This window comes from Gopherus evgoodei, chromosome 10, assembly GCF_007399415.2.
Source record: "Gopherus evgoodei ecotype Sinaloan lineage chromosome 10, rGopEvg1_v1.p, whole genome shotgun sequence".
Taxonomy (NCBI): Eukaryota; Metazoa; Chordata; order Testudines; family Testudinidae; genus Gopherus; species Gopherus evgoodei.
In genome coordinates, this window is record NC_044331.1 from 51,071,514 (window position 1) to 51,094,533 (window position 23,020).

The window sequence follows — 23,020 nt, forward strand, 5'->3', positions numbered from 1 at the left end:
CCAGGTCAAGGCTCCATTGTGCTGGGCGCAGTACAAACATATAGAAAGTGACAGTTGTACATGGGGTTTGCTTTAGAACACTGCAGCAGTGAATGTTGATGGTAGGTTCAACCTCTGGAATGGAAACAAATGTGAACTGGTGCTCAGACACTAGGGTGATGGGTGCAGTGTGTAGCAGGAATCATCATAGATTGATGGATAGATAGTGTAATACTGATTTCTTTTTAAAAGCTCCAGAGGCGATTCTGGCAATTACAGACTGGTTATCCAAACTTCAGTACCAGGCAAATTGGTTCAAACTATAGCAAAAAACAGAATTATCAGACACACAGATAAACACAACATATTGGGGAAAAGTCAACATTGCTTTTGTAGAGAGAAATCATGCCTCACTAATCTATTAGAATTCTTTGAGGGGGTCAGCAAGCATATGGACAAGGGGGATCCAGTGAATATAGCGTACTTGGACTGTTAGAAAACCTTTGACAAGGTCCCTCACCAAAGGCTCTTAAGCAAAGTAAGCTGTCCTGGGATTAGAGGGAAGGTCTTCTCCTGGATCAGTAACTGATTAAAAGATAGGAAACAAATGGTAGGAATAAATGGTTAGTTTTCACCAAGGAGAGAGGTAAATAGTGGGCATCTCAAGCATCTGTACTGGGACCAGTGCTGTGCAACATATTCATAAATGATTTGGAAAAGAGGGTGAACAATGAGGTGGCCAAATGTGCAGCTATCACAAAGTTACTCAGGATAGTTAAGTTCAAAGCTGACTATGAAGAGTTATAAAGGGAACTCGCAAAACTGGGTGACTGGGATACAAAATGGCAGACGAAATTCAGTGTTGATAAGTACGAAGTAGTGCACATTGGAAAAAATAATCCCAACTATACATATAAAATGATGGGCTCTAAATTAGCTCTTACCATGGAAGAAAGGGATCTTGGAGTCATTGTGGATATTTCTCTGAAAACATCCACTAAATGTGCAGCAGCAGTCAAAAAAGGTAACAGAATGTTAGCAAGCATTAGGAAAGGGATAGATAATAAAACTGACAATTTCATAACACCTCTATATAAATCCATGGTACGCCCACAGCCTGATTACTGCATGCAGTTCTGGTCATTCTGGCTCAAAAAAAATAAAATAAAGAAAGGCAAAAAAACGATTAGGGGTATGGAACAGCTTCCATATGAGGAGAGGTAAAAGACTGGAACTGTTCAACTTAGAAAAGAGATGACTAAAGGGGGTTATGCTAGAGATGTATAAAAACATGAGTAGTGAGAAGAAAGTGAATAGGAAAATGTTGTTTTCCCCTTCTCATAACACAAGAACTAGGGGTCACCTGATTAAATTAATAGGCAGCAGGTTTAAACTCTATATGGGATCTAGACAGCATAGGGAGGGGAGAACAAGAGCCATCCAGCTGGCTGGATGAACAGGGGGTGGCCGGGTGGGTGGTAGTGTGTCGTAGGTGGGCTGTGTTGGAAGGAAGTTGTGTCAATGCAGTGAGCCTGTGATGTGGGACAACCTTGACCACCCAAATCAAGCCAAAGGGGAATATCCTGGTGCTGTAGCTGCTCAGCGCAGCATCTCCTGTGTGAGCAAGGGCTGGGGCTGGCAGCTAAGGAGTTAAACTTTCCGCGTGAATCTGGAGCTATTAATACCCGCACACTGGTTTATCTGTCAGAGCAAGCTGGCTGCTCTGTCATCCAGACAAGGCCCACAGAGCTGTGTCTCGGCAGGGCCAGAACTTTTCTCTGTGCGAGCTCGTGTGTACCTGCCGGCCCGGGCTGCTCCCCCAGCCCTGGCTCCAAACGCTGCCAAGGAGTTCCACTCCCCCATGCACACTGCTCCCCTCCCGACCCACGGAGCCGCTGAGAGCCATGGCTGATGCTGGCTGATGAGGAGATCGGAGGGAAGGGGAAACTTTCCCAAGGGCAGATCGTGCTGCAAAGTCCAGCTGAGGCTGAGTGCTGGGCACGGAGGATCTGCCTTTGGGCACTGGCACCCTCCATGCTGGACCTGCGACAGCAGCTCCACTGATCCAGCCACATGCTCTCACACTTTCGCCTTTGAGGAGCAGCGGGATGCTGTAGGGTCTCTGTGCTGGTGCGTCCTCCCCAAACTCCTCAGCTCAGGTTCTTCTACCTCAGGCTACAGACTGGGCCCTCCTTGTCCTTCCCCAGCTGCCTGAGGAGGGAGTCCTTCTGAGGGGACAGCCCCATCTTGTCCCACAGTGAGAGCGCGACAGCAGTGGCCCAAAAGATGGCCATCAATGGGAGTGAGAGTGCAGGGTCCCGTCTGGCTGCTGAGTGAGGACGGCGTGGGACAGGAGTCACAATGGCTGGGTGGGATCGTGCTGTCCCAGCGCGCTCCAAGTCGGACAGGCCGAGGGCACAGGATCACTTCAGAGGGCATGAGGCAGGAGGAGCCACGACCTCTCCCTGTCAGAAGGAGTGACGGGTAATTTGGGAGACAAAGCACACGATGACGCTTCCTGGCAAATGGTCCAGGAGACCCAGGACCTGCTGACTCTGGCTTCACTGGCCTCCGGGCAGACTTGTGAGGGGCAAGAGGATGCCAACACCTATGCGGCGTGCCCAAGCCTGGAACTGCCGCCACTGTGGTGCACTGATTGTGAGGGCAAGGAAATGGATACCTTCTGCTTTGTTTGCCTCCAGAAAGAGGAGCTACAGCCCTTGCAACTGAACAGGTCAGTTCAATACTGCCTGCGCTCTCTCCCTCCCTCCCCAGCACCCAGGCCAGTGAGGGGCTGGAGCGTTGAGTCACTCAGAGCTTGGGCAGGGAAGGGCTCCTGGGCATTCTCCGAAGGAGGGGTGTGGGCCTACATGTGGGGAAAGCCAATGGAACTATCCAGCTGATCTAGGGAGGGGATGCATGCGTGCCCTGGGGGCAGCAAGGCCAGCTCACAGGGTGTTGCCCAGGAACAGGCCCATAAACCTCACTTTGTCAAAAGTTTCTCTCAGGCAAGTGCCCCATCTTCCCTCAGGATGTGGCTTTGAGCAGCTGGGACCTGGGCATCTTTCCAGCTGGAACAGGGGAACCTGCAGCATACGGGAGAGAAGGGAGAGGTGTGTATGTGTACACACATCTGTGCGAGGGCATATGGAGTTCATGTGTGTGAACATCTCTGTGTGTGTGCACATCCAGGCTGTTTGTACAGAACTGCCTGGGCGGGCGTGTCTCTCTCTGGGTGTGCCCTTCCCAGGCTGTCTAGGAGTGCACATGTGTGCATCTGGGGAGCACTCACGTTCAGGCATGCGGGAGTGTGTTTGTGGACCGGTACATCTCTGTCTCAGTGCCCGTGTGTCTATCTATGCATCTCCTTGCCATGCATAGAGTCAGATGTTGGAACAGGATCCCAGCTCTGGGTGTGGCAAACTATGCTGGTGAGTGTCACCTTTCCTGTGCATGTCAATGCCTTCCCAAGGCTGGGACAGTGATCCCTATTCAGGGCCTGATCCTGGGGCATCCCTGGCAAAGTGGCACCTGGGTATTCAGAGGGCCTGAGCCAACATCTTCCTCAACCCAGGACTGTATCAGCTTCTCCTCCTGCCATTTGCAGTGCCCAGGCAGATAGACCTAAACCAGGGGAAGGGCTCTGACCTCTGGCCAGCCCCTTCTCCTCCATGCAGGTCCCAGCAGTCTCGCATGGAACCTTTACAGGGGTGACTGTGCCTGCTTGTTGATTAGACCCAACCTAGTGTTCCCCCAGCCTCACCCTTCCTCCACACTGAAGCCTATAGTCACTTGCCACCCTCTTTAGGATGTGCCTTTTCCCTAGGGGTAACTCCTGCAAAGCAGTGCCTACTGGGCTGTGCCACGCAGCTCTGCTCCTCTGCGCTGCAGCCTGGCTTCAGCACTGCCCCCTCTGCCAGTGATGCAGATGGCATTGTCTGCTCATCCCTTATGCCGCTCTCCAGCCTGCCATGGCTGTCCTGGAAGGTCCTTGCCTCAGATAGGGCCGAGAGGTTACTGAGGGAATGACTAGGTCTATGGTGCTGGCTTGCTGACATAGCAGAAGTCAGGATGTGTTTCCCAGGGTACTGTGGATGCATGTTATCTGCCAGGCTAAGTGTATTCCAGACAGCTTCAGCCTTGGCTTCTCCAGGTGTGATGGTTGCTCACTGTGGATTTACCTGGTGGCAGGTGCAGCTTGGTAGGAGATGGGTGAAATGTAGCCTCCTCCAGGCTGGGATGCAGCAGTAGCTGTTTCACAGACCATAGCCAGCTAGGATAAGAAGTGAAGAGACCATAATCATTTGCACCAGGCTTTTAGGGAGGCAGAGTGTAATCAGTCCCAGTTAGATCTGGGCCAGGTTAACCCTCTCTTCCCTTGTGAAAAGCACCGCGGGACCCTTAACCACTGCATGTGACTGAGGCTGGAGTTTCCCATCTTACCCACAGAGCCCCATAGGTATTGGACCAGAATCCGCAACCCTTCTGATGCCCCTAGACTTTCCTCCGAGGTCTCCTATCTAAGGGCTGAGCCGGCCTTGACCTCCATAGCAGGGGAGAGGGGCGGAGCACCCAGCTCAAGGTGGCGAAGATAAAGCACCAAGCAGCAGAATGGAAATAAAACTGGATTATGGGTAGCAATTAGCATCCTGCCTCTGCAGGGGGTTGGTGTCAGGACCTCTGTTCCAATGCGTGCACGCTCTGTGCTCCAGCAGGCCCCACTCTGTGTGCAAGGGGTCCCTCTGTGTGCTAGGGAGTCGGGATCCTTCAGCACACACAGCTGGACTTGAGAGTATAACCTGGCCCATGTTAATACTGCCATGGGAAATTCCCCAGCCCAGGAAACAGTGCCCCCTACAGGCAGGGCCCCAGGAATCATGCCAGACTGGAGGAGCAGAGCAGGGCAGGGCAGCCCAGGGAGAGAGCTGCTCCTGGCCAGACAGTGCTCAGGGGACAGAGGGAAGCAGGGCTAGCTGACACTGTACTGCTCTGTGGATGGGAGGATGAATAAGGTCCTGCCAGATCCATTGCCTACTCGTGTTGTTAGGGCTTACAGATGACCTTCCCATCAGGCCTTGTGCTGTGGAGCCCAATCAGCGGGCGACAGAGATGCTGGACACAGAGGTGTTATCCTGCGGGTGCCACACATGTTCACAGGTGGCCTCTAATTACTGAGGCACCAATTTTCAGTGCCTATGCAAGATCCCTGGTTTTCAGAGGTGCTGAGTGCCCACAGTGCACATTGACTTCAGTGTGGGACCTGGAAGCTCAGGTCCTGGCCCCAGCCCCCCAGGCCCTGGGCACCCAGCATGCACAAGGCTGAGCCATCAGAAAGACTGCACAGCCCCTGATGGAGCCAGCACCCCCCGACACCCTCCCCGTCACAGGTACATAGCAAAGCTACAGCAAATGGAGTAACCCCTCTCCCTGGGCAGCTCCAGGCCCCACCCAGCTTTGCCACAGGATGCATGCTGGGCCCACTGCTCAGGATCTGGAGTGGGCTGGCCACAGCTTTGGGGGGCAGGTCTGGAGTGAATTAGCTGTAGATTGTATCCCCTCTGCTCCTCCCCCTCACCCCCTGCTCCCCCCGGGACAGAGACTGCACTGCTGGATGCTGTTCATTGTCATTGTCAGATTCCAGCAGTACCCAGGGGGCTCCAGCTGAGATCAGGGCCGCACTGTGTTTGGTGCTGCGACAGAGTCCCTGCCCTGCCCTTACAATCTCAACAGACAAGCCAAACGGAGAGGGCGGAAAAGAGGGGCTGTTTTTCCCATTTCACGCTGGGGAGCCTGTGGCCCTGAGAGACTGGGGCTGTGCTTCTCTCCAGCCAACGGAATGCCATTAACCTCCTCAGAGCTTCCCCCAATCTACGCCAGTGTGACTGAGTCCTAAGTGACGTGGCCAAGGTCAGGCAGGAAGTCTGGCTCCTGATCCCCCAAGTCCCATTCCCCATTCCTGAGCTGCATCCCCTCCAAAGCACTACCCCAGATCCTTCCCCTCCCTAGGGTTACCTTCCTCTCCTCTGCCAAGGGTCACCGCCCACAGCTTTCCCTTTCCATCTCCAGTTGCTTTGCCACCCCATGGGGCATAGTCGGATCCCCTGCCCACATTGCAATCAGAGGAGTTACTCTGCATTGATTCCTGTGGCAATGAGATCAGAATTGGGCCCCGTTTGTGTTAAGGAGGTGATAAATGGGGAGTGCAGGGGTGGAAGGTAAGCGCACACCTGGCTTTCTGGCCAGAACCTGGTTCTGCTCTCTTTGATACTGCTGTTAACCCAGAACGAGTGAGGCTGCTCCAGACAGACCCGGGGTAGGTGTGTGGTGAACTCCCATGGCTTCCTGGCCTTGCAGAGAGCTAGTCACAGGCTAGGGGGTGGGGGTGGGGCTCCCTGTGAGCAGGCGCTGGGCTTGGGGGCATCCCTTTCCCGGAGGCTCTGGTGCTCCCCTCCCTTGTACTTTCCACTCTGCTGCTTTGGGAATTGTTTTCCCCCACCCAACTGGCAACCAAGCCACGTGCCCCAGCTCCCCAGCCCCCAAATTAGTGAACCAGATGGCGGGGATGCAAGGTGCAAACGCAGGCATATGCCTTCCCCAGGCTGCTCCTCCCAGGCAGCAGGACTCACTGGCTGCCAGGAGCTGAGCAGGACCAGGTGTATGTGGGGTGGGGGCATCCTTCCCTCCCCCCACCATGGGAGCTGGCCTACAGCCTGCCATTTCCCTTTAGCTCCCCGGCCCCAGCATACCTGCTGCTCCCCACAACAGTCTGCGGAGGGCACAGTCACTGAACCAAGGGCTCACTTCTACCTGGGGTTGGGGGGGAGACATGTTCAGCTCCAGTCTTTCTGAGTCCTTCAAGTGACATTGGCCCCTCTCCAGTCTGCATGGGGTGGGGGGTTGCATCCCTTTATTTTCATCACTTTGCTGCTCCTTTTCCTCAGACTCTTGGCTGTCATTCCCCCCAACACCCCTCCCGCCGCCCGACTAAGAAGGAGACTTTGTGCCCATAATGTTGGGGAGCTATTGGCACTGGCAGGCATCAGCACTTTCCCTCACCCACACTCCGCTCTGCCAGTGCCCCTCAATCCTGACCCACAGCCCCTGGCTACTCCAGGCCTGCCCTCCCCACCCTCCACTCTCCCAGTGCTCCTCACTCCTGAGCTGCAGCCCCCTGCCTATCAACCCAGCACCTTTCACCACCATGACAAGCCCTGGGCCTGGGAGATCTGAGTCTGGGAGAGCATCGCTGCATGCCAGTTACACATCTTGTGCTGGTCACTTGGCTCTGGTGCTGGGGCTCAATGGGGCTAAGCTGAGGGTGGCCAGCTCCCTGCCAGCCCATGCAGGAAAGGGCACAGCAGTGACAGGGCTGAGTCTGGGCTGTTTGCTTGTTTCTGATGAGGCGCCAGGAGAAATGCTGAGCTCTGCGATGCAGGCAAGTAGAAGGGTCACGCGCTGTCTGCTGCAGTCTGAGGTCCAGCGTTCTTGCTCCAGCAGGCAACTGCAGCCATCTTCATGCTGCTCGCCCTGGCGCGTCCGCTGGGCACCAAGAGCTGATGGAGAGTTTCTGAAAGCTCCCCAAGGGCACCACTGTCAAAGGATCTGTTGGGCTCTTTAGACAGCAGGGGATGCAAAGAAATGTCTGCCCTTCTCCAGCAGCTCCATGCTGAGATGCTCAGCCCTGTCTGGAGATTCACAGTCAGCGCCGGCTACAACCAGCTGGTTGCAACATTGGAAAAGGGTCAGCTAGGCAGAATAATGGTGCTTGGTCCCACTTCCCCCTAATTTTGATGGAGCATCATTGCAGGCAGATCTAGGCAGTCCTGCAGGGTCCCTTGGCAGGGAGCACGAGTGTGGCTCAGTTACACAAGAGGAGTGTGTGTATGTGTGGAGGGGGGGACAGAGCTGTGCAAAAACAGACATGGCCAGGCTGAGAAATCTTTCCATCCCCACTACCAGCACAGGGAGGATTTGTGTGGCACACAGGGGCATGTGGAGTGGCCTTGCCTCTGGGTTAGGATAGATTCTTCCTCTCCCCTGGCCTGGCTACTCAGAGCAGGCCAAGGCTCCAGGCTTGGAGCCCAGTGTTGCAGCCCATGAGGCATGCACAGAGGAATCGGGCCATGGGAGGGGCCTGGTGAGGCGTCTGTCCCTAGCAGGCAGCGAGGAACCACCGGCTGAGCTGAGCTGGGCTTAGCTATTTTCAGTCCTATCTCAGAGTCTCAGCAGCCAGCGCTTCTCACCACCTCATCTGCCACAATGCCACACTCAGCAGAACAGGCGTCGCTTTCCTCAAGGTCACGAGGCCTAAAATTAGACTTGCCAGCTGCTCATTGGTACATGAGCCTGCCTGCCTGCAGCCCCATCCCCTCTGCTCCGATAATGCGAGCCGGGTGTGTGCTTGGGGAGAGGGATGTACAGGCCTCTGTGCCCACCAGGGTTCTGGTGGCAAAGGAAGGAGGTGTGTCTACTTGCACACCATGCCTGCTCCGTGTGTGCCAGGGCCAGCAGACCGTAAGGCTCCCTGGGATTGGGTTAGGGTGACCAGACGTTAAGGGGAAAATATCGGGACTGTCACAGGGAGGGCATTTATTTTTTTTACACTTACCCGTCCGGGAGTTCGGCGGCAATTTGGTGGAGAGCCCTTCAGTCGCGGATGGTCTTTGGCGGTATTTCAACGGCGGATGCTTCTGTCTTTGGCAGCAAGATTTATTACCTGCTGCTGAAATACCACCAAAGACCGTTCGCAACTGAAGGACTCTCCGCCAAATTGCCGCTGAAGATCAGGAAACAAAATATCAGGACAAATGGCGCCCCGACCGTACTCTGGTCGGGATGCGGGACAAAATCCTCAAAATCAGGACAGATGTCTGGTCACCCTAGGTTGGGTGGTGGAGCCAAGCTGTGGCGGAGGCTTTCATTCTTGGGGAGGTATGTGTGAAATTAATCACAATCAGGGGGCTTTTGAAAATCCCCATGGCTGCCCCTTCCACCAAGGAGTCCTGAGCATCTCTCAGCCTTTCATCAATCCTCCTCCCATGCATGTGTTCAGTGTAGCTAGGCAAGATCCTGGCCCCCCGACTAAGGCTCCTGTATGAAAAGATCTAGAATGCCCTCCAGAGAATTCCTACAGGACAGAGAAAATATAGGCAACCCTATGTCATCTATCAATCCATCCATCCCCACTGCTCATCTGATCGAGTAGGTGGAAGGGCAGGGCGAGGGTGTGTTGGGGACTAGTTGGAGAAGGCAGCTGCCATTCTCTAGCGCAGCCTCCAGGCTGCTCTAACTTGCATCCAGCCAACAGAGCAGCCCTGAATGAGGAAGGCATAAAGGTGACACACAGCCCTCCCCTGTTCCACACCTGCTGTGATGTACAACACAGGATCTGGTACTTGCACCCCAGAGGCACAGATGGGGGAATGGGACCTGCCTGAGCTCACATAGCAGGTCAGGGGCTGAGCCAGGAATAGAACCCAGGCATCCTGTCTCCCAGATACTATCGCAATGAGTGCAGTATAAGAACCTGCACAGAACAGTCCCCTGCAGTATCCACCAGACCAAGCTGTTAGGGCTAGGGTTGCCCAGGGCCTCTTGCCCTTGCATGCCCACTATCCTTTAGCACTCCATGGGCTCTCAGCACACAATAATCCTGCCTAGACACTGAGAGCTTAGTGGCTTCTTTGTGGTAAAGGGCACAGGTGCCAGCTCGCCCAATAGTGGTGGGCCCATCACACCTTAAGCAGGAAGCCCCTATCCTGTTCTCTGTATCCCAGCATCCCGCTCAGTCAACTTCCAAGTGATCCAGTATACCAGCCCTCCCCGCTCAGCCAACAGCTGCCTTCCCAAACAGCTCCCATCTTCCTCTGCGCACCCCTTGGTTTCACTGCAAGGATGGCCTTGTGCCCATCCCATATAATCTTTTGAGCCTGCAGCCCAGGGTATTTTCCCAAGATTGGCAGAGCTATAAGTGGCTCACTGCACATTCCTTGTACCTAGCATCCTCCCTAGGCCCCTGGGAGAGTGGCAAGTCCTCTCAGGGAAGTTACAGCTTCTTTGAAGCATGTGAAGATGGAAGAGGCTGGGAGAACAGAGCAGCTGAGCATGGAGTCAGCAAGCCTGGGCTGGCTGCCTCCCCAGAATGTAATGACTGATTATTCCAGGTTGGCACTGGGACCACCTCTCATATCTGGCAGTGCTTTAAATTTCAACAGGCAGATGGAAGGGAACAGGGCCGGCTCTCGCTATTTCGCCGCCCCGAGCACGGCGGCACGCCGCGGGGGGTGCTCTGCCGCTCTCCAGTCCTGCGGCTCCGGTGGACCTCCCGCAGACGTGCCTGCAGATGCTCCACTGGAGCCATGGGACCAGCGGACCCTCCGCAGGCATGCCTGTGGGAGGTCCACCGGAGCCGCCTGCTGCCCTCCCGGCAATCGGCAGAGCACCCCCCCACCACGGCATGCCGCCCCAAGCACGCGCTTGGTATGATGGGGCCTGGAGCCGGCCCTGGAAGGGAAGCAGGGAGCAGCCAAGCCAGACAGCATTCGAACAGTGCAGGCTGAATGGGAAAGCGGGGCAGCCAGTCCCAGGCTGGCAGACCAGCCTCCCCCAGGTCACATCCAGACAGGACCTGACTTTCCTCTGAGGGTCTCCATGTGCTTTGGGCACTTACTCTTTTAGCCTTCTGCAAGCAGGGTCGCCCGGGGAGGGGGCGCAAGTGGGGCAATTTGCCCCAGGCCCCGGCCCCGCAGGGGCCCTGCGAGCCCTGCCCAGCGGTGGTCCAGGTCTTCAGCTGGCATTTCGGTGGCAGGGGGGCCCTTCAGTGCTGCTGAAGAAGTGGAGCGACTGAAGGGTCCCCCCACCGCCGAAATGCCACCAAAGATCTGGACCGCCACCAGGTGAGTACAAATGCCACAGCTCCCCCGCTTTGCTCCAGGCCCCCTGAATCCTCTGGGCGACCCTGTCTGCAAGGAGAGTTGATATCGTTATCCCCAGAGTACAGATGGGGAAACTGAGGCACCAAGCAGAGGCGTGACCTGGCAAATGTTGTCCAGCAGAGCCAAGAATTCAGAGTTCCCTGCTCTACCCAGTAAACCATGCCCAGTGAAGGGCCCAATTCCAAACTGAAGTACAGCTGCACTCAATGTGGCTTAGGAAACGTAGGGTCCTTCCTTTGTGACTCTGGATTCTGGGGCTACATGGAGATCAGTCCGGTTCCTGGCATTAGTCAGAGCAGCCTCAGGATCATACCCCTTGCTGCTACCCCAGCTCTAGGCCACCTGGAGATTCCCCAGTGGCTGGTTAAGCTTGGGTTTCAGGCGTCCTTGCACTAGGGTGACCAGATGTCCTGATAAAATTGGGACTGTCCCGATATTTAACTCTTTGTCCCATGTCCTGACCGATGTACGATCAGGATACCATTTGTCTCGATATTGTAGGGTTGCTTGTCAGGCGTCCGGTTGTTGCAGGGCTGGCAGGCTCCTTACTCAGCTTAGCGCAGCTCCCCAGAAGTGTTGATAGCTCTCTCTAGGTCCTAGGCACAGGGACAGCCAGGGGTATCTGCGTGCTGCCCCTGCCATGAGCACCTGCTCTGCAGTTCCCATTGGCAAGGAACTGTGGCCAATGGGAGCTGCAGGGGCGGTGCCCACCTGGCTGCACCTCCACCTAGGACCCAGAGGGAGCTGTCACCACTTCTAGGGAGCCACCTGAGTTAAGCCTCACCCGGAGCCCCATCTCCCACTCCCCAAACCCTAGCCCTGAGCCCCCTTTAACACCCAAACTCCCTTCCGGAGTCAGCACCCCAAACTCCCTGCTGCATCCAACCCCTTATCCCACCCCTGAGACCCGCCCCCCCCTTTTCAGAAGGGGCCAGAGCAGGGGCCATGCACCCCCAACCGACCCACAACTTGTGGTGGGCGGCTTGCAGTGGGACTGCAGCTGGGGGCTGCAGCCAGGGCCATGTGCCTCTGATTTAGCTGCAGTTTGTGGTGGGGGCCAGAGTCTGGGCTGCGCACCCCTAACCCACAGCTTCCTAGGACTGTGCACCCTCCCGACCTCAGTGGAGGCTGTGAGCCTGTGGCTGCCCCACCCCCTCATGTGTCCTGATATTTTATTCTTGCAGTCTGGTCACCCGAGTCATTATAGACAGCGCCAGCTGTGTGTTGAGCGATGCCCTGCTCTGCGTGCCAGCCCCACCCCTGCTCTTCCTGGCTACTGTTTGCTGTTGGGCTTGCTCCTTTGTGTGTCTTCCTCCTAAGCATTAACAGGGATGGGAGAAGCCTGTGAACAAAGCTCTTGTGGGGGTCTGTATCCATGCCCTTCTCTCCTAGTCCCCACCTGCAGTCCAGACTCTCTGGGAAGCAGCATTATTGACTGGGTGTTGTTTACTCCCCAGCTCGCTCCGTCCCCAGTGCTATTAAGGATGCTCAGAGCCCCTGTTATCGATAGGCATCTTGGAGCAGCCCAGCTCTGCGGTCGGCCCCATTAGCTCTGTTTGCTTTTGACAGCGTGGTAATTATGAGTCTCTTCCTCGCCCCCTTCCCCTGCTGCATTATTTACAGCTGTCGTGGTGCCGTTGGGCTGGGTGCGTGCGCTCGCCCAGCATTGCCTCATCTCCTGGGAGATTTCTGCCTTATTTGCAAAAACAACAACAGAACCTTGGCGCTTCGACTGTACCTTATGTACAGCTGGCCTCATGTTCCGCCTGTGTGTCGTTCGCCAGACCCGGGCTTCGATCTGCTGCAGTCTTTCCCCCCGTCCGCAACCCTGCCAAGACCCCACTGCAGGACTCAGCCCAGCTCAGGAAGCTGGGGGATTCATTCCTTTAGTGTAAATCCTATTTTTTGGCGCCTTGATCGCTGTGAGTCACTGTTTGTGATGACAGTCCTGCCCAGGAATAAACACCCAGGTGGCTGTTTGCGTAGGACAGGGGACGGCATCACTCTAGAAGGAGGAAGGTGCTTCCTAAGCAAGGGCTGATTATAGAGGCATGTGGATCCCAGCACCCTTGTGTGATCTGGGGCTGAGCATTGTGGTTCAGGCCTGCCTCTGATCCTTGCTGTACCTAGAGTTGCCAATCCTCCAGGATTGGCCTGGAGTCTCCTGGAATTGACAGAGATCTCCCGGTGACTATTGAAAGAAAGCTGGGAGATTTTTATAGGATATTTTAAGAAAATGACATTACGTCATGTTGGAAAAAAGTCTCTCGGAATAGCTTCCTTCAGAGTTAGCAATTCTAGCTGCATCCTGGGCCAGGCCTGGGCCAGACACTCGTACCTGGATGGCTGCTGCCCCTTGGACTCAGATTACACGGTAAACTGACCAGCTTGGATGCTGTGAGCCTGGGGAGGAGAGGACAGCCCACTTCCATGGAGCTGTGATAGCTAACATGGCCTGTGCTCTGAAGGGCTTAGGAGCCCAGGATCTTCCCTATAGGGAGGGAGTGGCCTGAATTATTGTTCTCAGCGAATGTCGCCTGTTGGCTCCTATCTTTCATTTCTCTTTTCCCATGCTCTCTCACTCAGAGGCACCAACTCCATGGGTGCTCTGGGGCTGGAGCACCCATGGAAAAAAAAAAGTGAGTGTTCAGCACCCAGCATCAGCCAGCTCCTCTATAGTACCTCCCTTCCACTAGCAGCCCCACCCATCAATTCCTGCCCCTCAGTGCTTCCCTTCCACTAGCAGCCCCGCCCATCAATTCCTGCCCCTCAGTGCCTCCCTTCCACTAGCAGCCCCACCCATCAATTCCTGCCCCTCAGTGCTTCCCTTCCACTAGCAGCCCCACCCATCAATTCCTGCCCCTCAGTGCTTCCCTTCCACTAGCAGCCCCGCCCATCAATTCCTGCCCCTCAGTGCCTCCCTTCCACTAGCAGCCCCACCCATCAATTCCTGCCCCTCAGTGCTTCCCTTCCACTGGCAGCCCCACCCATCAATTCCTCCCCCTAAGTGCCTCTCTTCCGCCAGCAGCTGATCAGCTCCTCTCTCTCCCTGCCACCCACTGTCATCAGCTATTCAGTGTCATGCAGGAGGCGCTGGGAGGGAGGAGCAGGGACGGAAAGGTGGAGTGGGGGCAGGGCCTGTGGCAGAGAGGTCAAGCACCCTGCAGGATTTGAGTAAGTCAGCACCTATGCTGTCACTCCTAGTGCCTTTCTAGAGGCCTCATGCGGTTCATTTCCCCTGTGTGTTTAATTCCAGTAAAACACAGGCGACAGGCAGATCTTCAGCCTCACAGCCTCAAATTAGTCATAGCATAGGTCGCCTCAACACGAGCTGCCACTCTGCCATGCCTTGAGCCTTCCATTTCCACAGCCAGTCGCTGTTGTTGCCCTTCCTTGTGGGGACTGCTAGCAAGGGGGCTAACAGTGCAACCTCTGACCTGGACATGGGTCCTCCGAGCCCTGGTGTAATGCCACCATCAAGGCCAGGATCAGCTGTTGGCTGTAAATGGACTTCAGCTGCTACTGGCCTGGGCCGGAGTTGTACTAGTTGTCCTTACACTCCCTCTTATTCAACCCCCCTTTAGCCCATTACCATTCTGGCCCCATCACTGGGGACTTGACCGTGTTTAATGGAGCTGAAGTGGATCCGCTTTTGGCTCCTTCCCCGCACTCGTCCCCCAGCGGCACCTATGCTGCCATCCCAGCTCTGCAGCCGTGCTGCAGCCTTTAGTTAAGTCCTTTCCACAGGGTGGCTGGAGAGATTAAGTTTGAAGAGGACCCAGGCTGCCACTGTGATGCCTGGTGAAATGGAGGGCAACAAGGCTCCAGTCCAGGGATTATCTGGTGCGTTGGGTTGCTCCCGACAGCATATTCCCCGGGGCTTTGTCCTGCACAGGATGTGTCCTACACACTGATGGTTCTGCGGTTTAACGGATCTCACTGGCAGGTGAAGGTGCTGCTGCAGTCACATCCATAGAATCCCTGTTGGGATCAGGCCAAGATCCCCACAGGAACAGCCCAGGCCCTGAAGATATTTCTCTCCTCTCCTTGCTCTTCACAGCATCGCTCTCATGTGAGATAATCCCCTATTTGGGGGTTACAGGTGTCTAGGCTGGCCCAAGGCGGAGATTAGCTCCACACAGGCCACTGCCGCCTGTCATGCCTGGATGTTCAATGAGATGCAAGCGCATATGCCTTGTCCTGCCACCATCGCAGGTGGGCTTGGCTGTCTACCCAGCAGGCATGGGAGGTTGCATTTCCAGTCCTAGCAGAAGGTTTAGGGGAGGGCATCACCCTCTGTTTAGTCCTGGCTCCTCCCTGTAAAGGGATGGTGATCATGTTTCCAAGGCCAGCTGTAAGGAAGCCCTCAGGGAATGGGGATGGATGGCCTTGCAGCTAAGGGTGCAAGAAGTCACTGAGTGACCAACCCTCTCTATGCAGTGGGGCTATTCCTACAGCCTGACCATGGGTGATCCAGCAGCTGACACAATAGGCTACAAATCAGGAAGAGCAGGTTCTAGGCCCCATTCTGCCACTGAGTGGCCTTGGGCCTATCACTTCATGCTCTGTGCTTCGGTTTGCTCACTGGTGGAAGGGGGATTGATTACACCCCTCTGCCCTTGAGCTCCTCTGCCAGTAAGTGATATGTGGGTGTTGTTCATTAGTGCGTCTGTCTCTTTAAGTAGCCAAGGCCAAGCCAGGCTCTGACTGAGCCCCATATGCAGCAAGCAGAATAGAAGCCCAAGGCATCATTACACACGATTAGAATTTGTAGATGGCCTGCTGTTTGCTCAGTGCTGTCCAGGACACAGACACACAAGCTCTCTGCCCTGAACACACCAAGCCCTGGGCATGCAGCAGTTAGAGACCAATGGATTTTGTTTTGACTAGAATAGATGTTGCAGAAGCAGGATGAAAGGTGGCACTAGGCATGCTGAGTTAGGGAGGCCCACAGCCAGGAATGGGACAGGATGGGGGCTGGTGAGCCATGCAGTGTAGTAAGCAACTCGTTCCAGGCCAGACCCCAGCTGTGTGGGGGTAATTATTGTGAGAACCATAAGGTCTGTCTGTGTCCTGCAGTACCAGTAACAAATGCTCATTAGTCACTCCAGATAAGCCCTGTCTCTTCTCCCCCACCAGGGGGCACTGGTGGAGCTAAGGAAATGAGCTGGGGAGTGGGAACAAAGGGGATTGGAGACACAGGCTGTGGCAGAGTCCTGGGGTGAGAGGCTTGAAGGGAGGGGAAGACACTAGTAAAGGGATGTAGCCCAAGCAGCAGCAGCTGGATCTGGCAGAAAGCAGAGGCACTCCCTCCACTCTGGGCCCTGCAGCTGGGAAGGTGCAAGTGCCTGGCTATTTCTGGGCTGTGAAGTGATGCTTGCCACCTCTGTTGAAATAAAACAGCACTTGTTAATGGGGCTTGAAACTAAGTTAAGCAGCTGTTTTCTCAGATCCTGTAACAGAGCCTCCAGGACCAGGTGACTCACCATCTGCGGTGCCTGCTCACAGCTCCACTCACACTCCAAGAATAGCTGGGGATTCCTGTTAAGCGCTAAAAGAGTTAACAAGGCTACCACCATGAGGCCTCAGGGTGAGCACCCCATTGGGATGAACAGGAACAGCTCAGCACTCTCGCAGAGCTATTGTTCAGGCTGCCTGCAGACTCAGGTCTAGTCTACAATGACTAGTTACAACAGCATAGCTACATCAGCCAGGGGTGTGGACCTGCCCCCCCCATGTCAACCTGACCCCCAGCTTAGGCACAGCTATGGCAAGGGAAGAATGCTTCTGTTGAATTAGCTATTGTTGCTCAGGGAGGTTCCTACCCCACAGGATAGCCCTTCTGTCAGTGCAGGCTCCATCTACACTCCAGTGCTATGCAGGAAGAGCCTCCCTAGTGTAGCCACAGCCTCAGACAGGCAGAGCTGCAGGAGGCCGGCAATGGGACACCACCCTCACACCCACTCCATGGTGACCCTGAAGTTGCATTTTCCCAAACTCCCTCAGTGACTTATTCAGACCCAAGTACTTCAAGCAGAGATCCCCTTTTGTGGGGCTCTGATTTATGAACTCCTAGACAGAGTCTAAGCACCTCTTTTTCAGACCCTCAGGTCCCAGCCCCTCCAGAGTCCACATCAGGGTTCAGTTCAGCTTCCTTTCCCACATTCAGTAGCTCCTCAGGGCAGTATGCTGTGTACCAAACAGGCAAGTCCCAGTGACTGGGGTAGTCTGTCTCTCAAGGAGCACCCTCCCTTAGTTAAGCTACAGCAGCTTTTTATCAAGTCCAGGTGCTCATTAGTCAATTAGCTGCCAAGCAGACACCTAGGCAGTCAATTACTATAGGTTGGCCAAGATGGGCTTGTTCTCTCTTGTCACCCCACGGCAGAGTCACATTTGGAACCAGCCAGTCCCGGCCCAGTCTGACTCAAAAGCCTCTGTCACATGAAGTGGGGGAGCCTTCCATGTGCAGAGCTCTGACCACAGGACTGGGTCACAGTGGGTCATTCCAGTGCCACAAACTGCAACCCCATATGTCCATGAACCCCCTTCCTTCCCTGCCTGCCCACCTCCTGTAGGACAGCCCATCACAGAGGGTTAAGCTCCTTGATCCAAGGCTGAACTGGCAGATGGAGGGTTGTGGGCACACAGATCTCACCCCTCCTTCAGAGCTCTGGGGAGCCCGTGGACATCTGATCAGGGGTAAGGCCCCACCCTTTGCCCTGGGAACCCCTCCATGACTCCTCTGGAACTGGGATGAACTAGGACCTATGCATATGCCTGTGGGGAATCACCAGAGCCTTTAACCTGAGCTGGGAGGCAGGAATGCTGAGATCCTCCCCAGCCCAGGTGAGTGGGGCCTGGATAGTCTCCGGCTAGTGCTTTCCCCTGCATGCAGCAAAGCCTGCTATGGGAGGTGCTGCAGTCCCTGACCCAGGGGCATTGCAGAGCCGGAGATGGGCAGGGCTGGAGCCGCCCGGAGCACAGGCAGAGCTCTGTGCATGGTATCCAGGGAGGATGAAGCTTTCCTGTCACCTGTCTGTACTAGGCCTGGCTTTCCTGAGCTGTCGCTCAGTGACCCAAGAGCTAAACTTTCCATAACTGCCCAATTTGTACAGCAAAGAACACACTAACTTTTGGCTCCAAGGACCAGGAGCGCTGGCTGAGCAGGCTGCTAGCACAAGGCCACATTGCTGCACAGCAGGATGCACACTAGAGGGCGCTTCAACCTCAAATTCCCACAATAGGAGAAGTTGTGTGGAGGAGCTGAGCACATGTTGCTTTACTGCAGGCATCTCCTCTGCCCCAGCTCACCAGGAAGGGCCAGCTCATACCATATCCTGGCAGAGGGTGATTAAGTCAAAAGCTCCTCCTGCCAGAGCAGGGTGTTCTCCATTTCCAGAGCAACCCTGGCTCTGTGTTGGTATCTGGTGCTTCTTGCCTCTGGTGTTAGGAGCTGTCATGGGGCAGGGGAGCGGCCTGTGCATGGCAGGGGCAGGGCAGTTTGAATATCCCACATTTTGCACATGCACCATTTCGGCAGATACATCTGCTCTCTAAATGGTGATTGGCCTCTCCAGCTCTCTCCAAGCTCTTCAGAGAGCACTGACCTCTAGGCTGGAGGTGCATGGCACATACAGACAAATGCCTCCCTGGAGGCCCAGCAATCCCCCGCCTGGCAAGCTCTCCAGGCACTGTGTTCTCTCCCAGATGAGCTGGGGGCTGTAATGGTCAGTGTTATGGCCTGTGGAATTGTAACACATCTAACCCGTTTTATCCTTTAGCTGCTGGGGGTTCTCTTCCTTTGGACCAGATTCTGCCAACAAGATGCAGAGCATTTGACTCCAGGGGTAGTGTAATAGAAATCAATGGGGCTCGCTGTGGAGTAAGATGCCACTCGAGAGGTGTAAGCATGTCGGATCTGGCCCTTCATTCATTCTCTAATCCTGTTCTGGAATTAGCCTGTCCATGAGATTCTGTTCAGTTGTAAGGTGACCTGGCATCTGAAGAGTTAACACAAGGGCATTTGGGAACTAGAGGGAGCTCTAGCAATGGTAAGTAGCAGGCACAAACACTGGGCAAAGGGGCTAATTTAACCCTTTAAATTCCCAGCAAATGGACCCTCTCCACCCCCGAATAAGTGGTTGAGCTCAGCAGTTATTTTCATGCCTAATGAAGAGGTTTAAACCTGAAAAAAGTGACTGGCAGCTGCATGTGGCAGTTCTGTTGGAGTCTGGGGGCTCCACAGACACACTTTCAGGAGGTCTGGATTCTCTCTCCCTGTGCCCCCTAGACTAAAGGCCCTGACCCCTCCCAGCCCACACAGCTTTAGAGCAGCCAGGACTCTGAGGGCAGACTGGACTGGCTGGCCGTGCAGAGCACCTGGGGCTAGGTCAGGGCTGAGATATGCGTAGCTGGTAACAGGACAATTCCGAGTGAGTGGCTGAACTGGAGCTTCCTGGCGATTATTTGGAACTGAAGGTCATGTCACATGTCACTGTGCGGTAAAGATTTGGATCTGATCTGCTACCTCAGGATCATGCTGCTAATGTGGCTGGACCAGGGTCCAGCTAGCCCATAGTCTGCCTCAGCAAAAAAAGGCCAATGTCCATTTAAGCCAGTGATTCTTCAGAGAAAGGTATAACCCTCACCCCGCACTCCATAACTATACAGTATACCATGGGCAGGGCCGGTGCAACCATTTAGGTGACCGCCTGCTAGGATTTAGGGAGCGGCATTTTCTTTGGCAGTGACCATGGTGGCCAGATCTTTGGCCACCCTGGTCACCGCCGACTTTTAGGTGGAGGGAGCTGGGGCAGGGGAACGTGGGGAGGGCTGCCTGCAGCAAGTAAGGGGAGGGGCACACAGGAGAATTCCCTGCCCCAGCTCACCCCTGCCCCGCCTCCTCCTTGAGCACGCCATGGCTGCTTCACATCTGCTGTCTCCCAGGCTTGCTGCGCCTAAGCTGATTGGCGCCGCAAGCCTGGGAGGCGGGAGAAGTGAAGCAGTGACGGCGTGCTCGGGGTGCTCGTGATCATGCGTGGAGCAGGGGTGAGCTGGGGTGGGGGAGTGCCTCAGGGCAGAGAGTGGGGGGTGAGGAGCTGCCTCGGGGGGGCGCCTCAGGGCAAAGGGGGGGAGCTGCTGCAGGTGGGGGCGCCTCAGGGTGGAGGCTTGGGGACGGGGGAGGGTGCAAGGTGGAAGTTTCGCCTAGGGCATGAAACATCCTTGCACCAGCCCTGACCATGGGGATGGGGGTCTTCCTGACTTCAGCCAGGGATCAGCCTATGCTCTGAGGCATGGGGATGAATTTACATTAACCCTCAGCACAGGCACGGCACCATTCATCTGTAACCCTCACAGCACTTTGCAAAGGTGAGAATTCCTATTGTATTGAAGGGAAAACTGAGCCACAGAGTGGACACGTGACTTTCCCAAGGTCACATAGGGAAGGTGTGGCAGAGCCAGGCACAGAACCCAGATCTGTGACTCTCCAGCCATCTTGCCCTATGTCCCATGCACTGAGCCACCCTGCCTTACATCATAACTACCCATCAAGCCCGCTCAGACCGTTCTCCCTTGAAACATGCAGGTTAGTGCATCGTTGCACTAAAATACCAACCATTTCCCTTTAGCCCTTGGAGATGGGCTGCCTCTTCATGTGATGGGGAGGGTCGGTACTGAGGCATGGAGGGGGAGGGGGACCCTGGTAGAGATGGGGGGAGTTGGTGGAATTCTGCAAAGGGCCCACTGTCTGTTTGGGGTTGGATCACTGAAGTGTTTTGCAGGCTTTTCTCAGCTCCCCTTCCCCCCCCCCACGTCTGGGGAACAGTGAGCTCAGGTGTGGATCTGGGCTGCAGCATGACCAGGCTGTGCTCCCGTCTGCTGTCCCCCACAGTTTCTACAAACTCCGCTCTGCACCCATCTACCAGTGGGGTTGAGCTGTCATTTGTAAGCCGCTCCCATGCTGTGGACTCATTACCTGCTGCTGCTTTCTGTGAGCAGGAGACAGCGAACCAGGGTGAGTAATAGGCGGAATAGCAAAGCAAACCAGCTCAGTGCTGTCCTGGTCAGGGGGCTGCCCTCAGCCCACATGCAGTCACATTCCAGGAGATGCTGGGGTGGATGGTTTGAGACTCCAGCACCAAGACAGGTCAGACTGGTTTCTATCAAAGGGGCATAAACAGCTGCCAGATGAGATTTAAAGTTAGCGCATACAAGGCTCCACTGGTCCCCCAGGGAACATGGCCTCCTGCTGGAGGTCAGTGGCACTGTCCATGGGACACCACCCTCCTCTGGAGGACGAGTAACTCAGGATTTGCATCCTGGCTCGGCAGTGCTGAGGCTAGGGATAAGGAGGGCAGGGAGGCAGGTGATAATGAGTCAGCCTTAGCGGGGGCACGCCAGGAGACATGGTGATTCAGAGATTCCAAGGCCAGAAGGGTCAGTCTAGTCTGAGCCCTGGAGAACACAGGCCAGAAAACATCTCCAACACGTGCCTTAGAAGTGCTGAGGAGAGGAGGTAGCTAGATCTGACGTGAGCAGGGCCAGAAGGGGGCAGCTGGCTCTGATGCCCCAGGACACAGGATGTGGAGCAAGCGAAAGCCCCCATCATCAGAGTGGGTGGAGCATGTTGGGCTGGCATCCAGTCACTCTTCTACTCGGTTAGGCTGTGCGGCCTGGGCAGGGGCTGGTTGCGAACACTGTATTTCAGAAACTGTTTGCTTAGCTTCCCTGCTCCATCCCTCCTCTGATATTGTCATTATTATCATCATCGTTATTAGTATTAATACCAATAAACAGGACTCATCTATGCTCACCAGGGCTATTTCTTGCTGCTTTCTGCAGCACTCCGCCACTCCTGATCTTCCTGCATAGAGAGGAAGACATAAGAGACGTCCCTTGTAAGGGGTTGTTGGCTGCCTTAGTGCAGGGGGATTGTTCAACTGGAGCTGGGCAGCCTGCAGCTCCTGGTGAGCATCCCTCGCCCAGTGCAGCAGATCAGGGGCCACCACTGGTGGAAAAGGGAACAACCACATCCAAGCCCAGACCCCATCCCAGCAGCACCCTCGCAGGGGGAGTGCCTGGTGCTCAGAGCAGGGGCCTGCCGAGGATGCCCTGGGTGAGGGCAAGTCGCCTGGAGCCTGGTTTGCAGTGGGGAAAGCCCCTACAGCTCCTGTGAACTCTGACAGATTTAGGGTGCTCAGCACCCATGAAAACCACGCCCATTTCCCCTCTCGATTCCCATGTCAGCAAAATGGGGGAAAGACACTCGCATCCCAGGGAGGTTGGAAGGTTACTGCAGGTTTGAGATCCTCAGAGAGGAGGTAGCAGAGAAAGAAAGGTCGGTGAGCGGTGGGGACTGTTACAAAAGGCTAGGTGTGATGGCTGCCACCTCTGCTGGCACCAGGCACCTCCAGAGCTGAACGCACTAGTCTCTACTGCTTGCCCTGAAGCGCTGGGACCTGTGATATACTCACAAGCTCTACAGATCCAGCAGAGAGTGGGATGCATGACAAACACTGGCCAGCGGGTTCTATGGGTAACATGTAATCCCATGCTTGCTCAGAGTGGTGCTCTGACCCCCTCTCGTGATGGCGAGGGCCCCTAGAGCAGGGGTGGGCAAATTACGGCCTTGTGGGCAAACTATGGCCCACCAGCCGTTTTAATCCTACCCTCGAGCTCCAGCTGGGGAAAAGGATCAGGGGCCACTCCACACAGATCCCGGAAGCAGTTGCATAGCCCCACTTCAGCTCCTATGTGAAGTGGCAGCTAAGGGGCTCTGCTCTGCACACTACCCCAGTCCCAAGTGCCACCCCTGAAGCTCCCATTGGCCAGAAACCACAGCCAATGGGAGCTGCAGGGGCAGTGCCTGTGGATGGGGCAGCATGCAGAGCCACTTGGCCACGCCTCTGCATAGGAGCTGGAGAAGGGACATGTTGCTGCTTCAAGGAGCTGCTTGAGGTAAGCACTGCCTGGAGCCTGCACTCTTGAGCCATCCCCCACCCTCCAACGCCCTCAGCCCCAGCCCAGAGCGCCCTCCTACACTCCAAACTCCTCATCCCCACACCCTGAACTCCTCATTTCTGGCCCCGCCCTGGAGCCCCTACCCC

General features: G+C 55.4%; 1 protein-coding gene across 1 annotated transcript in view; it reads left to right on the plus strand.

Moving 5' to 3' along the window:
- Nucleotides 1-1,731: 1,731 nt before the first annotated feature.
- The window catches only part of SBK1 (SH3 domain binding kinase 1), an 83,254-nt gene continuing 61,965 nt past the window's right edge, over nucleotides 1,732-23,020 (plus strand). Inside the window, exon 1 of the mRNA XM_030578640.1 lies at nucleotides 1,732-2,713. Coding sequence (XP_030434500.1) covers nucleotides 2,505-2,713 — 209 coding nt within the window. The 5' untranslated portion in view covers nucleotides 1,732-2,504. The remainder of the gene's footprint in view (nucleotides 2,714-23,020) is intronic.